Source organism: Zonotrichia albicollis, chromosome 1, assembly GCF_047830755.1.
Source record: "Zonotrichia albicollis isolate bZonAlb1 chromosome 1, bZonAlb1.hap1, whole genome shotgun sequence".
NCBI classification, from domain to species: Eukaryota; Metazoa; Chordata; class Aves; order Passeriformes; family Passerellidae; genus Zonotrichia; species Zonotrichia albicollis.
Window position 1 is genome coordinate 106,888,700 of NC_133819.1, and position 27,523 is coordinate 106,916,222.

Below are 27,523 nucleotides of genomic sequence, written 5' to 3' on the forward strand. Positions count from 1 at the left end.
GACTATGTCAAGGAAGATAGGTAGGGTACAAGAGGTCAATGGGACAACTTAAACTTTCTATGAAAAAAAATTAATGAGGCAAATGAATTTGTGAAAATTGTCACACCTGGGTCTCAATCTTTCCTTAACCTACCCCACTTTTCTTAGGGCACTTAAGAGTCGTGTCAGCCCCTGACTAACTGAAATTCCTGCTTTCATGCTGAACATGTTCCTAAGTGCAATCCCCTTCCTTCAGCAGGCTTGAAGGAGGGAATTCTTTCAGTGAGGCCTTCTGAGGGTTTACCCACTGACCTATGCAATGTCTGCTATGGCAAACAAATCAGCTTAATTCTTTGCATATTTCCTCACCATTGTCCTGTCACTGTTCATAAGGGGCTTTTTCTAGTTCACTCAAGGCATAACCAGTTGTCAGATGCTCTGGTATATCTTGTTATATATTATCCTTGAAATCCATTTAGTGCCTAGTATTTTTTTGAAGCATTTTTCTTCAAGTTGTTCAGAGTCTGCCTATGGTTTTGATAGATTTCCCTCTTGCACATCCACATATGATGACAAAAGTAATGTCTGAGTTGGAGATTTGTACTCTGGTCTTTTAGTAATAGATGTTTGCTGACCAAATATTATTTGAGATGGTAAATGTGGCTGTTGCCCTGTCAATTGATATCCTGTCAAAGAAGTTGGCGTCATCTCCTTTTCTGCATCTCCAGGGGGATAATATGTTGTTTCCAAGGTATGGAAATTATTTAATATCTGGTATTCATGCTTATTTCCAAGCAGTATTGGCACTAAAATGTCACTGAGGATAACTTTACTTTGTTGAGGTTTTTTCATGACAGACTATTAGTACTTTGGTTTTGTGAAGCTGAATTCTTCACTTGCGTACTGGCTGGGCTGTCACTTAAAAGAGAAAGACTATCAGCAAACTCAGCTTAACTGGTGATAAACTTTGTGGTAACTTTATGGTAGACCACCACTTTTCTCTTTCCTCGAAACTGAATATAAATCAACAAATGAAGATGGATACAGGGATTTTGCACTAGAAAGAGCCAAGGATCTGGGTTTTAGCGGGGCCAGGGAGTGCGTGCACTATCAGGGGAGTGCACCCTGCTTTGCACTTGGTCGTGGCTTTTTTGGGAAACACTGTTGTCCCAAAACATTCAGTGTGATCTGTAATAAACATTGGAAAGGGTGTTAGAAGAGTGTGCTTGTAAAATTAAAGCCAGGTCCAGCTTTGAGTCACTCTATGATAATGCCTGCCTTTTTCAGGCTTGCTTGCATTAAACAGTTTCAAAAGAGGCTGAAATGCCGTGATGATGAACATCATTTGGAGAGAAACAAATTAAAGTAGAAGGGAGTTCAAATGCACATCCTTCCTCTTCTTCATTTTAAAGAACTTCTTATGAATAAGTTCCAAATTACACAATCAATCAGATTTGTTTGCTGGTGCTTTTTGTCAATTGATTTTACTTCTTTTTGACAGCTGCATCTCTGTGCAAATGTAAAATCTGAGCTCCCCACTGAGCCCTGAGTTTGGAATAATTCAAACCTCATCTGAAACTCTTTATCCAAACTTCAGTACTGCCATTCTCTGTGTGTGTATATGTATATATATGAAGTTCAAGTCTTTTTCTTACATGAAAATGATTGAAAGAAATGCTTTTTTCACTGATGACTGGTTGAATAATGTTTAGTATATTTAATTCCAAACAATCAGTTCCATGTGTGATTATAAAATGCTTTTCTTTACGAAATAATGTGGGCATCTCTTTATTACAGTTCTATAATGACAGTACCTCTTTCCTTCCTAAGTCTTCAAGACTATATGCAGCTAGTAAGAGCACTAAAAAAGGTCCATGTATAGAATATGTGTGTGTGCTTGTGTATACATACACTTAAAACATGCATGGCTGTTTCACATGCCTATGTTAGAGAGTATCCTATGGAGTTCTAGGTACATCATTTACCACAAATGTATTGCTTAAGGTGATGGTAGGTTTTCAATCGTACTCCACTTTGTCACACTGAGAAGCAATGAGAGCTTTCCAAAATAGTTTACATGCCATATAATTATTTTAGCAGCTGTGGTTTCAGTTACCTTTAATTAGTTCCCCCTGCAGCTCTAAATAAAGAGAGGCTTCTGTTAAATGCAGTTATTTTCTTCTGCAGATGGCATGATGAAGTGTGGCTACTCATAAAAGGAGACTACCAAACACCACATGGCAAACTTGAGGATCTAAAGCAATGTGATTATAAGTTAAGGACCATGGATTTCTCCATGGATTATTTACGATTTCCAGTCAATGTGTTTTTATATCAGAATGTTCAGCCCTAAATTTTATGTCAGCTGGCATTGCTGAAAATTTGGGCTTAGATGCTTGAGAGCTGGTGAGATAACCGTCCACCATAATGAAATGGTGTTTTGACATTGTCCTGTATTTTCCCTATATCCCCATATTTCCTTGGTTCAGTGGCCCCGACCCTCCTAGAAAGCATGGCTTGATCTCTATGAACATCTGTTGAACAGATGAAAAAGCCTCTTAAAGACAATTTCCTTCTCTTATGTGTAGGAGAAATTTTCAGAATCCATTCAGGCCTATATGGTTTTAAACATTCCAGTTGGAAACTGTAGCATTGCATTCTGTTTCATAGTACTCAATGGTACATGCCCTGCTGCCATCCATAGCAGCAAGCAAACACACTGCTTCTTTCCAATTAGGATTTCATATAATAACTTCTTACAGAATTCTTCAGATATTTCAAGTTCATCGACTTTGTGACTCTTCAGCTGTATAAACAAAAGCCACATGAAGCAAAGTAAGGGTTCAAAATGACACAACTTGAGCTTTAAGTGGTAATTTTAGTGAATTTTTTTTAGAGGTAAAAACAAATATACATAAATAAAGATGTTTGGCTTGTATTGCTGCTGACTGGCAAGGAGGGATGTATCAGAGTCATGACTTCATTCCGTGAGAGTGAACTTCAGCGTGGAAGGCAATGTAAGGCATGGTGTAGCAGGGCCCAGCAGGCAGGAGAACCCTGCTGGCTTCCCTCTGCAACTGCTGGATTGTTAAATTGATTTAAAAAGTGTTTCTGTTGCAATCACAAATGTTCCAGTTTGTGCTGTTACCCAAGGTCAGAGCCCACCTGACCTCCCTGGCAGAGGAAGAGAAGGGTAAGGAAATCAGGAAAAAAGAGAGTAAGCAATCGCTCTAAGGAAGCCTTGTTTCTTTTACCCCAAACCCAGCAGAGCAAGAAAGGCTGAATTGAAAGGGAAAAGGGCTAAGACTGAGATTGATTAAGAGAGGTCCAACCCGAAGAAAAGGCAAAGAACAAAACAACTAAGACAGAGAAAAATAAACTACATTAAGATTGAGCTCAGATGAGGCAGTCGGCCGCTGGCCAGGAGGGAGCAGCTGCGGCAGGAAGGCCCGGGTCCCATTGAAACAGAAAAGGGGCCATCTTTCTGCTGGAATGAAAGGGAAACAGAAAAATAATTCACCTTTAAAGGCACAGAAATGGGATTCGAGGCCAGGGGAAGGGCAGAGAGAAATAAGAATTTGTGAGTTATTTTTTTCCTCAGAACAAGGCAATGGCTGTTCAGATCCTCCCAGAGAGCTGTGTGATGGTGCAGATTAATCAGACTGGCCAGAACGAGTAGGCCACTCCGAGCAGCTTCATGTTGCATTCAAATTCCTCAATGAATGCTTGAAAATCAAGCAAATTTTCTCATTTTTACCAGGGGAGATGAGGCAGATGACATGCTATACTGATGACATCATGCTTCGCTCCAGATGTGAACAGAGAGGAAAGAAAGTATAAGATGGATATTTCCCCACAAGCTAGTGAAGTCCTCGATACTGAGGGGGAACATGAAGCTGCAAATCTCAACACCCTGAGGTTCCACAAAATAAAGGGCAAAAGGAGGCAAGGCAAAACCCTGTGCAATTCTGAGTTAAAATCCCAGGTTCAGGCAACAGAGAACAGATATCATAAATTAAATATTCATGCCTTGTAAAAAGTACACCATGCACACTAAGCTAATGTCATCAGTGTCACAGCAAAAAGTTGTCTGCACTGTGTAAATATAGAATTTAGGCTGGATCAAAGGGTATGGAGAGAGCATCTCACCTGAAAGAATTCACAAGGAGGTTATTTTGAAAGATCCTGGGGTTTGGTATGTCTCAGAGCACTGATCTGCTGTTAAAAGAAACATGTCCCACTTCAAGAATTCTCTCAGTTTCATCGTACCAGAATTATACATTTTAGGACCCTGCATCAGAAGGCAAGGAAAATTTTCAGGCTTATGTACCTAGTGAATGTAGAAACAAAATACCCTCTTCAAATTCTGCTGGAGTTCCTGACTCTCATAGAGCTCCTCAAACTCCCTGTTCCTAAACTGTCCTACCAATTCTTGCTAAATTAGGTGCCAGACCTTTGCTTCTTCAAGTGAATGGGTCTAGCACCAACCAGACTATGAAAAGGTTGAGATTCTTCATCTTGATGTATCGGTAAGACTGACAAATCCTAGGGAAAGGGACACTTGGAATATATGTACTAAAGTATGAAAAAAACAACATATGGACTCAGCTCAGGACATTGTCAGAAGACCCATTTGTGTTGGGGAAAAAAAAGAGGATGAAATGCTGCTGTAAGTTCTTCATTGATGCAAATACTATGTGGGGACATTAACAGGAGGGTGGTGTCACATCCTTTTTTTTTTTTATTTTCAGAATTGTTTTTATGGATTTTTGATGATGCTAGATATTAATTAATTGTGAACATGTTTGAAACTCCTGGGAGTGTTTCCATCATCTTTGAGTAGGTGATTTATCTTGTGTGTCTGCAAAAACTTACAGCTGTACCAGAAGTAGCTGTTTCTCAGCACTGCATAAATTGTCCCCAGATTTGTACTGACAAACTGTGCAAAAACATGCTGGGGTTTTGCAATATTATAATGCATGTTGAAGTCCTCCTAGAAACTATAAACACTAGTTTAAAGAATGACTGCCATGTTTGCTATTTGAAACTTTTGCAACATTTTCCCAAACTTTGGAGTACTGCTGTAAACAAATAAACAAAGCCACAGGAATGACTACAATTAAGCAGTATAAACAGGCTGTGTCCTGATCAAAACAAGGGCCAGCTAAATTCAGTTATGGTTGCATTCTCATGCAAAAGAGGTTGGTTTGTAGTCTGAATGACCCTATCCCTGCATGGCTATGCCAGCCTTTCCATTATGGTGTTTACTGTTGGGAGCTGCAGTTAAGGTGACCTGGAGGTTAGAGTGCAGCCCTGAGAGGCTGTGGCCCTGTTTTGGCTCTCTGGTTAAGGTGACCTGGAGGTTACTGCAGGAGCTGCAGTTAAGGTGACCTGGAGGTTAGAGTGCAGCCCTGAGAGGCTGTGGCTCTGCTTTGGCTCTCTGGTTCTGGCACAGCACCTTACGGATAACCACATCCTACCTCTTGGGAGTGGGCACTCAGTCCAGTGCCTTCTCTGAGCTGTATCCTGGTTTCCCAAGGTGAGTAACATGCCCAACCTGGGTTACAGGCTGCTAGCTCCTGCCCAGTCCAAGGACACACAGCAGCAAGCAGAGCACTGCATAGATAGCCAGCTCTGCAGGGGTATTGGCTTGTAGTTCCTCCTGGTGTGGAAGGGATACAGCAAGGCACACAGGGGCAAGGCACAGGGTCCCAGAGGAGATTGCTGATGAGGTGACACCAAGATGGTCCTGGAGTAAAGAACCAGCAAAGGACTGGACAAAAGCAGTGAGGTCCATCTTTAAAAGGCCTGGAAATATATTGGACCCAAAAGTGCCTTATCTTTGTGTGAGCCAAGCCCTTGGTTTCCCAGCCTCAGCAAGCTAGCACAGTGGTGCCAGCTTCCCCATGTCTCTGCTAATCCAGATGAATGCAACTTTGAACATGAGAAATGAAAATCTGTACAGTGTGTTGAAAGAGTTGTTGTGACATGTCTCCTGTGGTGAGCAATTCCTAGCAAGTGGGAAGCCACAGTGTGTGGCAGCTGTTGCTTCTGACTGATCTTCAAGCCTGAGAGCATTGCAGTAATTACATCTTGAAGAAAAATTAAATGGAAGTGGAAAGCTTTGGCTAACTGTGCCAGGCCTGAACAAAAGGTTCTAAAGCCTTCAGTTAAGCAAGTGCTGTGTTGGGACCTATTCAGGAGATTAGTGTCACCTAAGAATCATGAGTTTTTGCATGAGAAGAGAATGGCAGTCTTCAACAACAGCAGAAACACCCCCCTTCCAGTGCATCACTGCCTTTCCCTCCTGAGTGTCAGTGATGTAGACATCTGGAGTTGAGTCCCAAGTCAAGCTATGCTTCAGCAAAAAGAGTCAGCCCAGTCCAAATGTGAGCCAGAAACTGGAGAAGCAGAGGAAACTGAGCTGCACTGCTTAAATGAAGGCAGATTTGAAATACACATTTCACCTCTGAGTAATGTAGCAGGCTCTTCACACTTAGTGAACTGTACCTATGGCACTAGGGTGTTCAAAATAAACATCTGTACTTTTCACTTCTGATTTGATTTCTTCAAAGATTCTGTCGTACCACTATGAAATATTAACTAAGCTTTTAATATCTATTTAGAGGGCAGAGCGGATATTTTGTATACACTTACAGCCTCTAGATTTTTTTTCCAGAGTCACATTGCAGTGCATTTGAAGCTTTTTTTTTTTTTCAGCCCCAAGTTTCTATGGTTTTCTCAAGATAAAGCCAGAAATGTTAAGTCTAGTCAAATTTTATGCTAGTTTGGTGACAGCAACACAAGGAATTGAGGCATAGTTAGGTTAGACATAGCTTGGGTTTGGACCTAGCTGTAGCCAAGTGCTTTCTCTTTAAATTTTCCCCATTTTGTATATTATGTTATTAAAGAGCATAAGGCATGTGAGTGGATATATAAACATCCCCCCAAGAGCGTGGAACAAGGCAGCCTGCAGAACGTGCGGTTGAAGTTGTCTGCTGCAGATACTTACCCACATGCAGGAATGGAAATACTGGTGACATTCAGCTGGTTTTAGTCTGCTGAGGTATTTTTGTTTGGGGTTGGGGTATTTTATTATTGGTTTTGGGTTTAGTTTAATTAAGAAGATGACAGACACTGTACAACTTCTGCACGGAATTTATAATGGATGGCTCTGTCTGTACTTGGTACTTCACACAGATATGCCGCAGCAAGTAGCTTCAGACAAGTTTTCACATGTAAGATTTGGAGTTTGGCATTGTAGGTCACTTCTCTTTGTGTCCCCTCACAGAGACATTCTCTGAAAGCAGCCAAAGCTGGAGCATCCCTTTCTGATGTTGTTACCTTTCCAAAAGATTCTTTAGCAAAATGAGACAAGGACGCCGTATTGGGATTCTTCTGTTTCTGAAGTGCTGTGAAGGCTTTAGAAAGAACTTTTTTAACTTGTTGAAACAGCTGTAGCCAAAAAAAATTTAAAATATGGCTCACTGCTGAAATTACTAAATGAAAAGCAAAAAACATAGGGCTCTGTTTTCATTCAAAATTGTGAAAAATTACATTTGGGGCTAGCCCAGCACAGATTTTCAAGAGGGTTAAGAAGAATCATATGAAGAGATTTCTGCTCTTTGCACAAGGAGGAACCAATATTCTTAGCCTTTTGTACCAGAGTGGCAAAGGTCTGGGTTTGATGTTGCGTATTTCTCCTATGGTGTTGTAAGGAGCACTTGCAAACTGACACTGGCTATAGGATCAGACCTTTAAATGGTTTTCTTGAATTTTGAAAATACTGAGCAAAACCACTGACTCTCAACAGACAGGGGAAGTGCAGACTTGCATGAACCTTCATGTCCCACAACAAAAGTAGGCTTATTTTGAGTATCTTGTAGTGAAATAGTTATTTATCCTTGCACTAAGACAAATGTGAGGTTTGCCTGGCCATCTAAGCAGAAGCGCTCTGGAGAGGTTTGCGTGCACAACATCTTGCAAGAAGCACATTTGGTCTCAGAAGGACATATCATCCTTCCACATTACTAAACAATCAGTGTTTTCATTTTCAGATTTAAATGCATTTGCCCAGACTGTTGGCATCTCTTCCTAGCCCCTCATTGCTTTTAACTACACTCCACAACTGTAAAATGATGCAGCTTTGAAGTTGCCTGCACAGGAAAGTGAAAGCCTTTTTATTCTTCTGAATAAGAGTAACCACATGAGGACTTAACGTGCTTTAAGTCACATGCAACGTGCTTCATATGTCTAATTGATTTATCTCAGCTTTCCCACATGTCCTCACACAGGCATGCCTCAATGCAGCTTGAAAGGAGGGAGTGCAGCCTCCTGGCTGAAAGCTGATGGTAAGTAATTAAACCTAGCAGCAGTGAGAACCCCTGAGACAAAATCTTTGGCAGTTTTCTACACCATGTAGTGAGCTTGGGTCACCAAGGGCCTGTAAATAGCATCATAATGACTGGTTCCTCAGCAGGGATAAACATGTGCTTTGAGTTTTCTAAATGATTCAGAGGCATGCTGTGAGATAACTACTGATAACAAGCAGATGTGAAGTTTGCTTTTCAAGACAGGGAGGCTGAGGGGGAAAGTCGAATAGATTTTGGCTTATGGACCTCAGAAAGCCTGATATTTGAACATCATTAAAGCCCTTTTTTTTTCTCAGAGGAGGAACTCAGTTGTATCTGATAAAGGTAATGCTGTTTTAAACCAGATCTTGTCAGGGCTAGTGGGATAGCTGTAGACAAAGCATTCTCTGAATTTAAACCCAAAGACAAAAGTGGCGCTTCACCTTTCAGGATTAGAAATGTTGTATAATTTCAAAATCTATTTTACATTTTGCCAGTGCCTTCCTGAAAGCTTTTTCAAAACTTGCATATGGATAAGTCTTTTCTTTGGTTTGGTTTGGTTTGGTTTTTATTGGAGGGTGCCCAAGTGTTGAAGGATGTATTTCATCATCCCAGGCAGGAGGACACAAAACAAAGGTGCTGAGCTGATGTGGCTGTACTCAGTGGGACAGGTGCAGTAATGCTGTGGTGCTGGGAGTGCAGGGAGAGGCTCAGTGCTAACCTGGGGCTCCCAGCCCTGTGTTTCACATCACCAGCAGTGAAACACGAGCACTAGAACAGGGCATTTGTGAGGCATCAAAGGAAATCTGTCAGTGCCCCCAGTCAGGTTCTCCATTCTTTCTCAGAGAGGTTTGGAGTTTTGCTAATTCCGCGCAAGTGGAGTAATATAAAGAAGCTGTGTCTCTTGGCATTATTTTAAAAGCCAAAGACCATGTCAGTATTCTTTCCTTAATTACAAGAGTTCACAGCAAACTGAAAAGTGAGATGAAAGCTGTTTCAGTGTTCAAGGAGAGAATGAGCTATTTAGTTAGAAAAGTGTTTGCAGACATCATTAATCCACAGTGACTTCTTTGAAACATGTTGGAATAGTTGTGGGGATGGATTGTTTTAAAAACAATTTTTCTGTATGTTTAGGACTTTCCTTTTAAATGGCTCACAGTTCTTTAAAACCCCTTGTTTTTTCCTGAAACAGCAGCAGAAGAGGAAAAGTTTCTCCCTATCCTTCCTTGAGGGGCCAGAGAGGGAGAAAAATGAGAGATCACCAAAGCCTACTGGGGCTCATCAGTTGCCATACATGTCTGGTGCCTCTTCAGTTTCTGCTGTGTCCCAGACTTCCCAGCAGAAATGCACTTGTTCCTCCTGTGGCTGAGCTCCCAAGCCAAATGGGGATGCACATGCCTGTGTGGGAGCTCAGGCCGTGTCTGAGGGTGGAAGGAGCCAGGTCTTCAGGCACTGTGGGGCACAGTTAGGACATGGCTGGTCTGACACCCCTCGTTTCACAGGCACACATCCCAGCTGAAGCACAGGCACTACAAGCAAGAGAGAGATACCTGGGGTGACTTTCCTGGTGCAACAGGAAAACTGAATTCTGATAAACATCTCTTCAAATGCAGTAAGGGAACAAGCATGGCATATTATTACTGCTTTCCTCTCTGATCTTCTACACAAAGGAGAACCCAGCATGGGATCTTGGGCAGCCTCTGTGTACTCAGAAAGTTAGCCATCCTGTATGTTTGCTCTTTGCTGTTGAGTTGGTTTCCATAAGCACAAGCACAGGTACTGGCTGTTGTGAGCTACCCTCTTCAGCCTGTCCATCAAAACTCCTTTTCATGGTCATATAGTTTGGTGCAATTAATGGTTTTCAAGAGCATAGAATACTTTAAAAATGCATAGGCTCAGAACTTTACAATTAGAGGGGACCATCAAGATAATGAAACCTGACCTTTTACAAAATACAAGACAGCAGAATTGCTGAACAATTCCCATCATTCTTTTTACCTGTAGCTAAAGCATTTCTTAATAAAAGACATGAGACCTAATTTTAACATTTCAGGCAGCACAAAATCCCTTTTATGTATTTTTCACTGTTTCCCATTGTTAATCATCATCTTTTCAAGAATTTCAGCTTGTGTCTATTTGGAATATGTTTACCTTCACTGGCCACCACATTGGCTTTTATCATGTTTTGTTTATTTGAAAGCCATGTATTGTCAGATAGGGTTTCATTTATGAACAAAACATGAATAAGTCAGCTTAGTCTTATCTTTGCTAAACTCAGTAAAATTATGTTTTCTTTAACCCTTCATTTTAAGGAAAGTTTTTATCATCCTTTCATCTGTACTGTCCAATTCTTTATTGCATCTCAGTTGCTCAATAAATGGATGCAGAAACATCATAAACTATTCCAGTACCATCACCAGACACAGTTATACCACACCTCTAATTTTGCTTACAGACTTAGGCATTGCATTTTCTCTCTCCTCATTTGCTCTCTCCTCAGTTACCGGGTTTCCTACTGTTAGGCTCTGATGGTTACCCACACTGCCTTCCCTGCTTGCTAGAACACAGTCACCTATCCCTCCTACATGGCTGGGCTCTTGCCTTTTATATTTAGTTTGCAATATTTTAAAAGAAGACAGTATTGCATGAGCAAGTCCAATTGCCTCACAACTGCTTTGTAGTTCTGACTCCTCGTGTTTTCCAAAGTTTGTGTCCTCTGGTGGGGTTTTCAGCCATCATCCACAGACTGATAAACACACTACAATTGCCAGACATTTTATGCTGTACACACATACTCTCCATACCCTCATGCATCTTTTTGGAGATTATATTGCCATTTGCAAGGATGTGGTGCTGAATAAGGGCATTATGTCAGGCTGTTTCTGGCTCGGCGCCTCTTTGATGTGTCCTCATTCAATGGCCAGGTGAGCTTGCAGTCTGCACAAAACTTGTGACAGCTGCAGCACTCAGATAACAAGTGAATCAGCATGGTGGCAACCTCCTTCTGATAAACAGTCAACATCTGTTTCTGTCAGAGCCTCCCTACATAACAAAATGTTATGTGGGGAAGGCAGATACTCCTCTGAACCTTTGTTGAAGTGGTATTGCCATGAAAATGGGTGGATTAACTGTATCTCCTGCTTTTTGGGGGGATTGAGAGAGGAGGAAGTTTAGAGGGGTGGGTTTATTGCAAACTTTGCTCTGTAATGTTTCAACAGCCCTCACTGCCAGACTCCAAGCAAAGTAGCTATAAATATTGTACTACCAAGTAGTTTGTAATACATTTTAGGTCACACCATTCAAACAGTAACATATTCAGTGCATTCCCTGTCCAAAATCACTTCCAGGTTAAGGACAGGGCTGTAAGGACATAAGCTGACCCATCAGGCAGCCAGGTGGCAGACTCATGTGCAGTGCAGCCACTGAATCCTGAAGCCACCGGGGATTTCTGCAGGGGAGTCAGAAGGAGAAGAATGTGATGGAACAGGTCTGGGCTCTTTGCACAAGGACCAGGTGCTGCTTGGCTCTTGAGAAATGGAGAGATTCCCTTGTGCATAAGAAGTTTCACAAGTGAGAGGAGGGAAGGGAAGGCCAGGGTGTGAAAAGAGAGACATTAGGGGAGGAGGACTCCCCAGGACACCTGGTGTTACTGACAGACCCATGTGTGTGCTGTGGAGTGGGGAAGTGGGACATAGCAGAGGGATGCAGGAAATATGAAGGAGTCACGTGGGGGAAAGGGAGGTAGCAGCTGCTGTGGAGCTCTTCTGGAAGAGGTCAGAAAAAAAATGTAAGGAATCCAGGGGCAAAGGGATTTTAATCATTGACTCTAGGGGTGGCCAACCCTGGCTTCAAAATTTCAGTAGTAAAAATGTGGAGAAATCTAACTGTAGAAACTTCTAAAGAAATAACCTGTGTGACTTAATGACAGCTTCAGCTTGAGTTACAAATCTGAGATGTATTTATAAACCAGCAAGGAATGAACTGTTGATATGCACCCCTTTGAAACAATGTGGGAAATTAAGACTTTGTTTTAAGTGCCTATGGGAAGGCTTTCTGGCAGTTTTAACCTCACATTCCATAAGTTTTCACAGGGACAGCTGGAACTGCTGAGCAGGTGGGATACCAGCAGGAACTGGGTAATATCTAGTTGTGTATGTATTCATCCAGGGGAGCTTTGGTGTGTGACAGGCACGGCAGGTAAAGTGAGGCCTGCAAATCTCTCAAGGTGTTTGTGAGAGGGGAGATAGGGATGTGTGGAGAAGGCTGGAGATAACTGAATTGTGAGTTATTGCACAACACAAGTCATGCAGTTTTACCTCGTCTGGCTAAAATTTAAATTGGCTTCAGAGGGCTAATTTATCCCAGCCTGGTTCCTAAGTGTCTGGTATCTACCAAGCTGACTAACTGAATTAGAAGAGAGGCCTGGGACAGGAGAAGCAGGGAAGATAAGTCAGGATGGAGGCATGTGAGCCAGAATCCCATTATTCTTCAGCCTCATGGGGGTAAATGATGTGGTGTTAAGTATGAGATGTTCTGAATGCAGATCACTTCCTAAAACTGTTAAATGAGATTTTAGATTTTCTCATATACCACTTTCATAAAGCAGGAATTTTATGTACAGGAGATATTCCAGTTGTGTGTGTTGAATTTGCAAAAATATGCCTTTTTCCTTTGGTTTCTCCTAATGATATTTTTCCCCACAGCCCAGGCTTTATATTGATGTTTTCAGAGTTTCTTAGGGTGTTCCTGGAAGCACTGCCTTGACAGGGAACAGGAAGGGCTACAGAAAGACTGGGTTCTGGGAAGATATAAGCTGATTTTTAACACAGTTCTTGTTCTGAATTGGTGACCCCTTTTTTGAAGTCCTTTAGAATATCCCACAAAATACATTAAAGCAACAAAGCCAGAAATTTTGGACATGGCTTCTACAGTCTATTTCAACAAGTAACATTTTAATTGCAATATCATATTCTAGGGCTGTTCTGTTTTCACTTGTACTAATTTAGACCTACAGTTACTACACTGAACTTATCCTGGATTTACACTGATGTAAGAGTTGAAATTTTGGTTAAGAAATAAAAAAAAATTGCTCAGAAAGACAGCAAGTTCCATGAAAACCTGCAATTAGAACTTTTTTCAGTGTATCTCAGCACTGGAGGGACCACATATTTCAAACTATTACCTGATGGGAGTCAAATTTTTTTTCTGTGCAATTTAAAGTGGACAGCATGACTGGCAGTTTGTATTTAAGGATAAAGGTGTAAATACAAAATAAAATAGTCAAAATTTTGCCATCAAGCTTAACAAAATGGCCAGTGTGGCATATTTTAGGGTTGAAAATTGGATTATGCTAAGAATCAGAATCTGAGGAAATGAGTTATTGTGAATGGAGAATTTTCAGTTGGGAAAAAATGTCATAATTACAGAAAAATATTTTCTGGTTTCTGTGGTAGCTGAAACACAGAATTTTTTTTCTTGTGAGTTCTGTGTTTGTCCCAGACACGTAGGGGACAAACTTCTTTTTCTAGGGTTTTTGGTTTTATTCTGTCTGGTCAGCCAAAATCAGGATCTCAGCCACTTTTTGATTGACAAAAATAAGTAAGTAAGTGGAATTAGTCTAGAGTCTTCAAAACAGGGACCTTTGGCTTTATAGTAATAATAAATCAAACTCCAGAAGAGCTGAACCACCAGCAACTTCAGTTAACCTCCTACCCAGGTATTTAATTTTGAACTCTCCCTTTGAGGAATGGTCCCAATTTCAGCAGGAGTTCCCAGGTAATTTTGAAATGTAAGCTGTTTATTTAGAAACTCCCCTGGACCTGGAAGTGCTTTGCATTCCTGTGGGGCAAAACCAACCCTTTTCCATGTTTTACATAGAGCTGAATGGTGTGTCAATACTGAAGAAATGCTTGTCCTGCTGACCAGCACGTTGGAGGCAGAGGAACATGTATTTGAAAAACTGCAGTACAGACAGAACTAGGAAAACCCTTTAATTTCCACTGTCTCCTCGTTTTTACCAGCAGTGGTGTTTTGGACTAGATATCCTGAAATTCTGTATTAGAAAACATCTTCCAATAGTCTGTTCACTTGAAAGTCAAAATATATTCATTTTGTCATCAAACAATTGCAAATTTAGGGACAAATTCTGCTGCTTTCTGAGTGCCTGCAGCTGCAAGTTGAGTTGGCGCATCTGTGCTGCCATATGAATACCAGACTTGATTTATGAGGTGAATTTCCAGTACAGAAAATTGTCTCAATTTATGGTAATAGTCTTTTAGAGCTGAATTTCAGTCTCTAATAGCTGCTAAGCAAATTCAATCTGTTAAAAAATGTACATTCACTAAAGAGTCTCCAGTCAAGCTAAATAAAAAATACAAATTTTGGAACTCGTGTCTTTGCTAGTTTTCACACACAGCTGAAGGATGAGCTGTTTTCCTTTGCTATAAAGGGTGGAAAACCAGGGAATGGACATAAATCAGCTCAGCAGATTTTGGGCTGAGTTTTATCTGTGTGATGACATTAACTCTGAGGCTCCACCAGAGCGGGTACAAGGGTAATTTGGCCTCGGTGCTGTATGAAAGTAAAATAGATTAGTCTCCAACTTATCTTGAAGACGGGGTGAGTCAATGACAACTGGCACTGAATCCAAACACTGAGCCTTAATTAAAATTCAAGGCAATGGGGTTTTTTTTCACTTTGTAAGATTGCCAGGTACTGTTCAGATGAATCAAGAAGACACAGGCCCTCATTCTTCCTTTTTGCAATACATTAAGCATCCTTGTTGAAGTTTAACAGCGCTCATTTAAGAAGCACCCTCGGTATTACAGTGGCATTTTCCCTGTTAATAAGTGTCAGACTGGGCAATATAGGATATCTGGAGGCTCAGCCTTCCACAGTTTGCTGCCTGCTGGAAAAAGGTGCTAAAAAACAAGCACACCTCCAGGCTGCAGAGAAACCCAGCGTGAGTGTGAGCATCCCTGAAGCAGTGCCCTGACACGAAGGTGGCCACACATTCCCTGCAGTGGCTGTCCCCCTTCCTGACAGAGTCACTGCAGGTCCCAAAAGCTTCCCTAGAGATTCCCTTACCCCTTCCCCAGTGCAGCAGCCGTGTCTGGAAGCAGAGCAAAGCCGCCCCCAGCTGTGACTTACACAGGGAATGATTCAAGGCTCAGCACACAGGGAGGCAGTTTTCTTGGCTGTGAAAGGCTGATGTGTTGATTGCCTGTTATGCCATGAAAAGCTGACAAAAGTCCCCCGTTTCTGTCTCTGTTCTCCTGCAAGTTCCGGGAGCCTTCCCAGCACGTGTGGATTAAGGAAAGTTTGCAAGAAAACAAGTTTTAATTCTTAAGCTTTTGTGCACGGTTGTCCAGTACTTCTAACAATCTTCCAGGGTTTGATTTATTGTGTCATTCATCATCCTTTTTTGGTTGTAACTAAATTGTCCCAAAATACAGCATTTAATTTCTTTCTTGAAGTAATGGGGCAAATACAACAGAAGGGGTGCTCAGTATAGGGACTGCAGGGACCAGCTGCATCTCAGAAGTTTTCTGTGAATGTCAAGTGAGTTTCATCTTATGTAGTACTTCAGTAAATAGCTTCTACAAGCCTGTCCAAGTTAGGCCTTTTCAGTTTTCTAGATAATTCTTCTGTTTCATATCCTGGTCCTAAATCCTTAGTTTCCATACTGTTTTTTTTTTTTTTTTTTTTAGTAGTCACTAGCATTATCAGCAAATTTTCACTGGTTTAAATAGTAACTCATAATAAAAAGTAGTAAAAATTTAGTATACTTATGTTTTCCAAAGCTGTATTAATTGACTGAAATACTTGTACTTTTCCATACTCACTTCTGTGCTCTTCAAGGAAAAAGTTGGACTTCAGCAAAAAGAGTTTTCCTCCAGAATTTGGCTGAGAGCTCTAAAGAAGGTCTGGCAGACTGGAAGAACCAGCTTTAAAAGAAAAAAAAAAAAAAGGTCAAGATGGGAAACGTGTCCTTTCACCCCTACATGAGAGACATATACTTGACTTGGTTGTTGCCTCCCAATGTGGATATCTCTTTCCCCTCTCTGGGGAAAAGCTACAAAAGGGTAGTTTTGTCTAACAAACCAGGTCAGAGATAACTCACCAAAGCTCTTAGCATTTTCTGGCAGTATTAGAGGTCCATTATTCAACATAATGAACTATCCCGGAGCAGTTTCTCACCCTCTATTAATACAAGTAGGCTTTTAATTAGCTTCCAGTCTTTATACCTTTGGATTAATTTTATTTTGTTTCTTCAACAGACTTATTGCCTGCTTTGTAAGAAAAAACTAAACCCCCTTGTGTTCCAGCATACACTGAGCCTTATCACCTGCTGTCTCCATCCAGTGCCATAAAACATCTGGGAGGGTTATCTGTTTTAATTCTGAGCTCAGCTGGATCTGAAAGACACATCCCCCTTGGGGCAGTGAGCCATCTTGTCATCACCATGAACTTCCCCTAGAGACATGTGTTTTCTGTGCAGCAGGCCAGAGCACAGCCACACGTATTTCCATCTGTAGGGATTAGAGCCAAGGCACTTAACTACTCTGACCTCTTGTGTGCGATAGGCTGTGCACTTCTATCCAGTTACTCCTGTACAAAGTCCAATGACTTTGTTTTTGGCTGAAGCATATCTTTTAAATGAGGAGTCAAGCTTGATCTAAAGGCATTAAAGTACAGGGAATCCCCTGTGATGGTAATTTGTTCCAGTTGTAATCACCCCCACTGCTTCAATTTCTGCTTTTTTTCCAAGAAGAGTCTCTACCTCCAGCTTGTAGCCAGGAACATATGTTACTCCTACCTCTACATCAGAGTGCCCTTTAGTGACAGTGCTCCATTAAAGAACCCAAGTTTGCAGCCAAGTCCTCTGGTTTTCTTTTAATTACTGTTTTCTTCCAAGTATGAAAAGCATCTGGCTCAATTTAAGGCTCTCACTGTAAACCCCAGACTCCTGGTAAAACTCATAGTGGTGGAAACACCTGGTGTGACTTGCAGCCTCCCCACAAAGGGACACCAGGGTCATGAGCTCAGCAGCAGCTCCCTCCAGTGTGAGCTGCCTTGGAGCCAGTGGCTCTCAGGACTCCTGACCCCATCAGAAGCTGCCCTTGGCCACCAGCTCCAGGAGACCTTTTCTCTCAGCCTTTGAGTGACTGGTGTGGCCCTGGAGCTGCAGAGCTGGTCCAAGGTTGTCCAGCCTCCAAGTGCTGTCTGCAGCACGAGGAGCTGGAAGCTGCAGCAGTGAGTTGGGCTTTCCCAGTCCCTGTGTGGAGCTGAGTTCTCATCAGTGCTGTGATGCCCAAGGCTGGTCCAGCTGCCAGCTCACTGCAGCAAGCCAAGGAGCTGGCACTGCCCTTTTGTCCTCACCATCACAGTGACCTTCTTGTCATCTCACTCGTTATCTTCTCTGGAGCCACTGCTCTCCACACATGGCACACAGGATTCGCGATTTTGTTTCCACCATTCTCCCAGATACCCTGATGTTCACTTTCCTGTATGTAGTCCCAGCTTATCCTGTGACTCAGCTTGCTTGAATGGCTGCCCTGTACTCATCATTATGTTTCAGTTATGCACTAAGTTTTGTGCTCCCTTGGGAAACCTGTAAGGTTTGTGTCTGCGACTGAGTGGCCAAAGAAGGATTCCCTGCAAAGCTGTGTGCCATTTTCAGACAATCCAAAATATTATGGAGCAGCTAAGCAGTTTACTAACTAATGAAATAATGATTAAAAATTAAGTGCTCTTCTGTCCTCTGGCTTCTGTCCATGTACAGTAAAAATTTGACCTGAGTTTGCTCATGCACCTTGGCAGAACACTTAGAGGAAATTTCTGTGAGTTCATTTAAATTTCTTTAACAAAGCACTCAGTAAAACAAGGAGTGGAAGAGAGAAGAAGCTGAGTAACAAATAGTACTACCCAATATCTGCAGGAGTGTAACACTTTCTGCTGGGCATATTCTCTCTCATCTTTTGGCACAAGAACTACCAGGACATTTATCAAGTAGTTTAATGTATTTTAACTGTGCAACAAAGTTCATCTCAAAATTTACAGACATTGATCTCGTCAGTAAAAAATAGTATTCATATAGTAGGATATGAAGAAACTGAATTACTGAATTACTACATTAATTTTCCTTTAAAATATTTTTGGAACTCTTAGTTTTAACAGCTTTGAAGTCTGTCTAAGCTATTTAAATAGAGTAGTGCACTGTTCAGATGAGATGGCAAACAAGATGCCATCTTTTCTTGTGGATCAGGAAATAAATGCAGAACAAGAGGAACATGAAAAGTAGTGAAAACTCTTAGTCTCTTAAGTGAAAAGGCTACACCAAATACGTTCAAATAATTCTTCTTTTTGGAGACTGGAGTAAGATTCAAAGTATGAGGAGGTACGAAGTGTGCTTAACAAACAAAGTCCATATTTCATTGAAAAATAAGGTTCTGCTCACACTGAGAACTCTGCTTTTTGTGATGTGTGGCTTTAGCTATAGTTTATGGTTTTCAACATTTCCGGCTCTGCTTTTCAGGAGGATATAGTTCAGCCATGGAAAAAATCTGTACTGGACTGAAACTTACTGTAGTAGAAACTAGCCAAGAAATAAATGTACTAAGTCAATAAAACTGCGGAGAAACAGAATTTTTAGAAAATATTTTTACTCTTAATATGTGAAAATTATTCTTCAGCCTATTACATATAAACCTCAGAGCACTACTGGGACTTAGTGCCTGTGGATTCCAAAGACACAAGGAAGAGTTATTTTGTATTTTATTGGATTTTCCCTAAATAGGTTATAGTACCGTGTGTTAATTTTTTTAATGCAGAGTTTCCACTGAGCTGTCAATTTGGCTGCTTCACCTGCTCTTCTGTTTTATGCTTTTGGCTTGTCATGGAACAAAAACCATTTTCCAGCTCCCTCTCTGAGTGATACACCTGCACTGGTGTAAGTTGCATGTAAGTCTGTGGAAGCCAGAGAGGTTGCACTTGTGTAACTGGAGCTGTGATAAGGAACAAGAGTGTTTAGTGCAGTTTAGTGCTAAAAACATTTGACACTTGCTTTGAACAAATAAATTACAGTGTCTCCACACTTAGTTGGAAAGGCTGTGGGTCAAGGGTGTGATGTATTTCTCTGCTGGAGTTCAAAAGAGCAGCTGCAGAGTATGGCATAAATAACAGCAGATATTGACCTCTTTGAGAGTGAAAAGGCAAGATATATTGACCCTGAAGTCAAATATTGACCCCAAATTTGTTTCAGTCTTTTTTTTTTCTCTTCAAGGACCAGTAAATCTTGGTATTTGGCAAAAAACCCCAAGAATGGAAATGCAAATTCAGGTTGGACACAGATATGATCAATTCTATTCGCTTTCTAAGTTCTTGCCATCTTTTACAGAAAGGGACTATTTTCTTTGTATTTTTAGTGGTATATCATATCAAAACAAGGAAACTGATTATTACAGCCATTATTTGAGAACTTCAGCATTCCTCAGAGAGTTAAAAGTGTGGTAAAGTTACAAGTGTAGAAGAACATCGGAAACCAGTGAGAAAGTTCTACAGCAGATATGTGGGTTTGCAGTCCAAAAGTCTTTGGCATTAACTTCAGGAAGAATAATTTTTCAAAATGAGCTTAGACATCTTGACTGAGTTCATTCAGCTTCCTTCTTCCCTCTTCCCTGAATAGTTGTCCTCCGAAGTTTTAGTTACCTTGGGATTGCTTTCACTGAAACGCAAGCTAATATTTGGGTTGGGGGTTTTTTATTGCACAGGATTGGACCTTTCACAAGAACTTTTAATAATATATTTATGTGTCAACTAAGGAAAAAAAACCCCCAAGGTCTCTTTTACAATTTTCTGTCTGAATTAAAATTTACCAATTCCCACTTGTAACATATATAGATTTATATTATGCCTTCTGCCTCTTAATTAAAGTGCTCTGGGATTTTCTCTCCATTAAAGCACATACATTTTATAGTGAAAAGTTCTAAGTTTTTCATTTAGTCTTTTGGGTAAGAAAATTATTTTGTTCAATTTAAGCCTTTTACTGTCAGCCTAAATCCCCTGATAAAGCTTGTAGCAATGAGCCTGAAATGCATGGTGAGATTTGAGTCTTACCAGACTGAAGACTAGCAACTTGTACTTAAGTCTTGACTTAAATCAGACTTTAAATCAAACTTAAAAGACTTGTAAGTCCTATGAGGCATGGCTGAGGGAGCTGGAGTTTTTTATCCTGGAGAAAAGGAGGCTCCAAGGTGACGTTATCGCTCTCTACAACACCTGAAAGGAGCTGGAACCAGCTGGGGGTTGGCCTTTTCTGCCTGGCAAGAAGTGAGAGGACAAGAAGACATAGCCTCAAGATATGTCCCCTGCCAAGGGAGGTTTTGGCTGGACATCAGGAGAAATTTCTACATGGAAAGGATTGTCAAGAATTGGAATGAACGGCCAAGGGAGGTGGTGGAGTCACCATCCCTGGAGGTCCTCACAAAACAACTGGATGTGGCACTCAGTGCCATGGTGGAGATGGGTCAAAGGCTGGACTCAATGAACTTGGAGGTCTTTTCAAACCAAAATGATTCTGTGATTCTGAGATTCTTAGTCCTCCATCTGCAGATGTGGAATCTCAGGAGACCCTGGCCTCATGGCAACTGCCTTGAGGGAAAGGATTATAGCAAGGAATGTATATTTCAGGAAGATGATTACTTTTGCAAGTATTATTGTTGTTGTTGCTGTTGAAAGTGTAGCAAATTTTTCATGTTTAATGGATTTGTCAGCTTATGTATTTTTGTGATTGCAGTAGAGTTTTCACCTCCTTACCACAGTGATTGCATTGACAGCAGGGTGGGCGCTATGTAGGCAGGTAATATGTTTGTTGTCTAATTGTTGGCTAATTCCTTATCTTTGTGACTGCAGTGCTCTGGACGTCCTTCTGCATCGCTTTTCCTCACTTGTAACAAGCACATTTAATTCATCATTTCCCAGCATTTGTCAAGAAAGTGCAGATTTGCTTAGTGTTTTGTTAGGAGGGAAAACACAAATTCTGTTCACCAACCACGCCCCCACCTCTGTACAGAAAATTTCTTGTAGTAGTTTACAGAATAAAATTTCCTATCTAGATAAGAGTGAATATTAACCAGGGAAAAATCCCAGAAATTGTGATGATATTAGGTGGAAAAAATCCATTTATCAGGGCTATTTGCTCCTTTCATTGCACAGTCATTACACATTGGCACGGGCGTTTTAAAAGAATGTTCTGGTTGCCTGAAGAATTCATTCTAAGTCTGCTTTTTATCCAGGAAATTGGATGCTAGTGAGGTGTGAATGAACCAGGGTTAGGGAGACCTCAGAAGTCGGAGATGCTACAGGACACAAGGAGACAGGAGAGGGGGAAAAGGGAAGAACAGAATGAGGAAACTGAAAGATGGGAGCTGCATTCCTTAACTTAGAGATCCAGCTTCACATGGGGAAAACTTCCACTTTGAAAATATAAGATTCTGGAAAAGGAGGCAGAGGGGGAGGTTGGTTATATTGGAGGGTGGAAACAAGATTTATTGTGTCTGCCATCAAGCCTGCAATATTTCTGTAGAAAAAGCCCTACCTTTAGAAAGTGGTTTTAGAAGGGCAGTGAGGTGGAAAATAAATCCAGGCCCTGACAGCTCCTCTCCTTTGGAGGTGATTTAATGCAGAGTCTCAATTTGGCTGAGGGGAGTAAGGCAGCACACTTCCAGAGGAACAGTGCTTATGCCTCGACATAATTTCTCTCCTGTAGTTGAGCATGTAGCCTCAGGAGATTAGGAATGAATTTACAGCCAGTGGATTTGTGACCATGAGCTATGTTCAGTGCAGTGCCTATGGGGATCCTTTCTTCTCAATTCAGTATTGGTATCTCAGCCAAAGATTCTTGATATCACAGGGAAAAGGCTAATCAGAAGAGGCAATTTGCATAATTAAAAGAGTAGAGCAGGCCTCTTTATACCTACTGTTTTCTGAACTCACTTTTTTTTTTTTTGGGTCCTACTGCATTCTTCCTTGTGGCCCTCTTCATTTTTGGGGTCGCCTTACAAGTAACAGTTTTTTGAAACTGCTAAGTACCCAGCATGGACAGAAAAACTTTTACCTCTTCTTTATTCATGCACATGAATCTTTTGAATTCCAAATAATGTCCTCAGAGACACTTTTCATTTGGAAAAGAGGTGATTTTTGTATTAGAATTGTTCTTAATGAAGGCAACAGGACCATTACCACTAAATCCAGAAAAGAGTGTATAAAGGTATATATATTAATTTGAGGCATCAAATCTTGATTAATTTTTTTCAATTCTGTTAATGTCAGCATTTATTGCAACATTTCAGATGAAACATAACAAAACCTGTAGTTACAGATACATCTGCAGGTTAGATTTTCTGGGTATACTTGTTCAGTCTCAGACAACAATTTTTTCCCCACTGAAAACCTCATCAAAAGTATCTCTGCATTTTTCCCTAACAGAAAAAAAATGTAAATATGGGGTTTCTGCTATCAAATATGGCTGAAACTCTGTTTTGTTCAGTTCCACCAGGTAGTAGATGAGAAAAAAAATCCTGATGAGAAGGGCATGCTGGTTGTGCTTCTGACTACTGAGTGAAAATTGGTTTAGATTCATATGAGCTACAAGAGTTTAAAAGCACACTTTGCTGTAACACATGGTATTTTACAATGCTCTTAAATGAATGACCTGCCTCAGCCATGTCAGGGGTGCATGTGTGCACAAAGACCTACATGGAACAGATGGCTGCCAAATACTTCCATCTAACTTGTGAAGGCGCATAAAAAATTTAATTTCTGTAGTTAAACGGAATAGCTTTTGTGGCAACATCAGCGGATACAGAAATGTTGCTTTGTTGTGCATGGCTGGAGTTCCCATTGTTTCTTGTTCTTTAAAACAGTGATCCAATGTTTTTAGCATTGCCCTTAAATTTAAAAGTTGCAGAACTGGTAAAAGAACAGGTGAAAGCTTTCTGTGAAGAGCATCATCTTTGCATCTGTGCCCTGGATGACTTCATCATGTCCTTGGTGAGTGGCCCTGCAGCACAGGTGGCACTGCCGTCGTTTTGGCACCTACCACACTCAGCCATGGAGGGGATCATGCTGCCCTCCTCAAGAAATGTATCAAAAGCCACAAAGCATGGAGTTAACCACTTTTCTGCCTACCATTTAGCACCATTGCTAGGGTCACTAATGCCTAAGTACTGTGTTATAAAATTAGAGAATCTTAGGAAAAATACACACTTTGCGTGTATATTATATGTTACTTCTTTTCATCCTTCCAGTTGAATGTAAATTGAATTAGGGTGGAAAATCAGTTACATTAGTCATCAAATTATATAATCTTAATTAGGATCTATGTTTCATTAGGAAGCATATTTATTTCAGAATGGAAGGCCTGGACTTTGACAAAAATGGCATTACTTTGCCATCTGGCACAACTCTGGGGGTCGGATCCCTTCCTTGACTTTGCTAATGCTTTGTTACCTTTGGTTTTGTTTAAATCATTGAATGGAATATCTTCAGGTTGTCTTAGGAAACTGCTTCACAAACAAAAAATCTGGCTTTGATCTCCTTATAGGTCTGGCTATATTTCTTCTTGCAAGTCAGTCTAAATTCTCCTTTATTGAGACAGAATTTGAGAGAGGCTCTTTATTGTCATGTATCATGGCTGTCTTGCCTGTCATTGAACAGGTCTTTAATTCATACATAATTTTTATCTTCCTTTAACTGTTCTAGTTTTTCTGTCATCTTTTGAACAGCCTAATTAGATTTCTGGGTTTAGTTCCAGAGACATGCACTCAGTGATCCGTTACTTGATTTTTTGTAACTGAGGACAGACACATCTCTCTTATTCCAGACAGTTATTTAAAAGCACCAGCACTTTCTGAGGTTTGTTCTGGTTTGAGATTGTCTTTAAATCTAATAGCCTGAGGGATGCTGGACCCTCTGCTGGTGTGATATTCTTACCACATTGTTATGGCTGGACCTTAAGCTATTGCAAATCCGTGATTTTTCATAAAATTTACCACACTGGTTCTTCAGCTCTGTTTGTAATATTTGCCTAACATACAGTTCGGATACGCAGCAGTCTTTGCTTACCCTGTGTTGTGGTTCGGCTTTTTGTATCCTTTCAATTAAAATATTTAGTGTTTAATCACAGTAGGACATTGTTTGGTAATACTATATAATTAAATGGTGGTGGTTGTTGAAGTGTATAATTAGGATTTCTGACAATTCATTGTGATTCTCTGGACTGCTGCAAAGAAGAACAAAGCCAGAGAGAAAATGCTGCCTGGGTTATATAAATAAGTGAGAGATGATGGTCAGGCTGAAAATGAGGGTTCTCCCCTCCTTTAATGAAAAGGTTTGTGTACATTACATAGAATAAAGTATTTCTTAGGCTGAAAGCTTTCCAGAGATAATAGTGTTGGCCCTCTGAGACTCTTTATTATGTCAGATGTGGGATTCTGATTTATGGGAAGTGGCCGCTGCCTCCAACAGGCTCAATCTGGTGTGTGGAGGAGAATTTGCTTGATGGCCCCTTTGTGCAGAACTTTGGGCTGCAGTGTGCTGATCATTAAGGGCTGGGTTTTCCCAAAGTGTCCCAGAGAAGGAAATCCCTCATGTTTACTGAAATACTCTGGGATTTTTGGACAAAATGCACCCCTTGCACTTCAGGGGGTGCAGGGACTGGGTGAGCCCTGCCAGCCCCAGCCCCAGCATTGCCCCCTCAGTGTTGAGAGCTGCTCTGCAGAGGTGGGATTATGAAAGTCCTGGTGAAGTCTTCAATTCTCTTAAGCCTTAATGAACAACTCCTCCCCACTTCTATTTTTTAGGAGTCTGGGAATCTGTTCTCCTAGAATGCAAGCTGAAAGTCCTACATAATTACATAGCTGCAAGAATCGTAGAACAGTTTGGGTTGCAAGGGACCCTTAAAGTTAGTCATCTAGTCCAAATGTTCTGCATGTTCATCAAGATCAGTTTGCTCAGAGCCCTGCTCACCCTGACCTTAAATGTTACCAGGGATGGGATATCTATCACCTCTCTGAGCAACCTGTTCCTGTTTCACCACCCTCATTGTAAAAAAGTCTTCATTTTATTTAATCTGAATCCACCTTCTTTTGGTTTAAAGCCATCTCCTCTTGTTAGGACAAGAGGCCTGCTAAAAGTTTTGTCCTCATCTTTCTTATCCACCCCCTTTAAGTACTGAAAGGCCACAATAAAGTTCTTTTGAAGCCTTCTCTTCTCCAGGTTGAACAGTCCCAACTCAGTCATCCTGTCTTCATAGAAGAGATGCTCCAGCCCTTCTGATCTTCATGTTCCTCCCCTGGACCCACCCCAGCAGGTCCATGTCTTTTCTGTGGTGGGGACCCCAGAACTGTGCACAGGTGGGGTCTCACCAGAGCAGAATAGAGGGGCAGATTGCCTCCTTCCTCTGCTGGCCACACTGCTTTTGACACAGCCCAGGATGTGTTTGGCTTTCTGGGCTGCAAGAGCACATTGCCAACCCATGTCCAGCTTTTGTACACCAGCATCCTCAAGTCCTTCTTGGCAGTGCTGCTCTTGATCCGTTCATGCCCCAACCTATAGTGATACCAGGGATTGTCCCAACCTTGTACTTTGAAAGAAAGGGGTACCAGGTGAATAGGAAATCTTAAATGTGAAGTTCAGGATATAATCATAGGAACTGGTACCACTGTCTGTGGCAGGGGTTGTACAGCCTCACAAGGCACAAATTCTCAGACTGGGCTTTTGAGGTGTTATTTCTTCTCTCCAGAGGTTATTGCCTTCTGCCTGCTGTGTAGCAGGGCAATCAGATTATGCTGAATGCTGTAGAAACCTGTGGAGATGGAGTGGTTTGGGTTGGGTCCATTTATTTATTAATTTTGGAAGAAAGAAGCTCTGTCTTGCAGTGTTTACTTGGAATATAGAGTGGCTGTTTCAGCCTGTGTCTTGCTGCCATGCTTCATAATTTTCCACCTGCATAGGAAAACTGGCACGAGTTAGGTGGTACATACCCACTGGTTAGATTTCAAGTTTAGCTGCTTTAATTGCTTCCTAATAAATAACCAGAAACTTTTTCAAAGCAAGCATGCTTGCATTTATCCCTGTTTGATTACAAAACCAGAAGCAAAACTAGCAAATTCTGGAACAAATGACAGCATGTTTGTGCTAGATATTTTTTCCAATGGCATTGTAAAAATGTGATGATTAAGTTAAGCAGGCTGTTGCAATCCACCTGCCCACAAGCCAGCACTGCACTATTTGGGTGAGCAGCGCCATTGCCATTGTGGAGACAGGGCTTGCCAAAACTGTGGAACGGGAGGAGGTGTGGATCTTTACACATTATCTAGGAAATATATAGGGCATCTATTTACATGTAGCTCAAATTACAGCTTTTACAATGTGAGAATAGACTCTAAACTGAAGAAATTAGTTTTATCTCAAAGCAATAATTTAAAAAGGCGTGAAGCAGTTTCAATTTTTGCCATTATAAAGAACAATTGCTTTCTGAAGTAGGCCAGCATATGGAACTATCAAAGCATCAGTTTTGTTCACTGCAACAGAACCATTCCTGAAGGATCATGGGAATTGTTTTTGTGAGGGGTAGGTTAATAACCTGTGACACAGTACAAAAGAGAAGACAAAAATCTCACTGTGAATTTTGTGGCCGACTGGATCCAGTAATCTCAAACCTATACAAAGTTATCATTGTCAAAGATGCTGTTGCCTGCTTTTCCTTAGTGTGTTGATATAATATGCTGGGGTTTTGTCATTACCAAAGTTTCTCTGTAAAAAAAATACACTCATTTTTCCATATATTTGAACATAAATGTGTTTGTGTGTATGGATATATGAAAACACTTATATGCCTGAACTTTAAAATTCTCTCTGTCCTGTGAGACAAACTTACTTTCATAATTGCTAGTCATGCATATTAGTAAACACCTACCATTTTACACTTGGGTGGCTGAATTTAAGCACTTTAAACCAGGTTTTTCAAAACATTTAGGTATGTAAACCGAGAGGTGGATTCCTCATGGGATCACCTACTTTTTGCTATGAGATGGACGCACTGGGAGCACGTTGCAACTCTGCAACGTTAATTACGTTTCAGTGTTTGACTCCTAGTTACACACTAAATCACAGAATGGTTCATGCTGGAA

General features: G+C 41.0%; 1 protein-coding gene across 2 annotated transcripts in view; it reads left to right on the top strand.

Annotated features, from left to right (window-relative positions):
* COLEC12 (collectin subfamily member 12) overlaps nt 1–27,523 on the top strand; it is a 95,138-nt gene that overhangs the window by 43,548 nt on the left and 24,067 nt on the right. The window contains exon 3 of one of the 2 annotated variants that reach the window (XM_074549333.1): nt 8,274–8,330. The exons of the other annotated variant lie outside the window; for it this stretch is intronic. Coding sequence (XP_074405434.1) covers nt 8,274–8,330 — 57 coding nt within the window. The remainder of the gene's footprint in view (nt 1–8,273; nt 8,331–27,523) is intronic. 2 annotated transcript variants of the gene reach the window in all.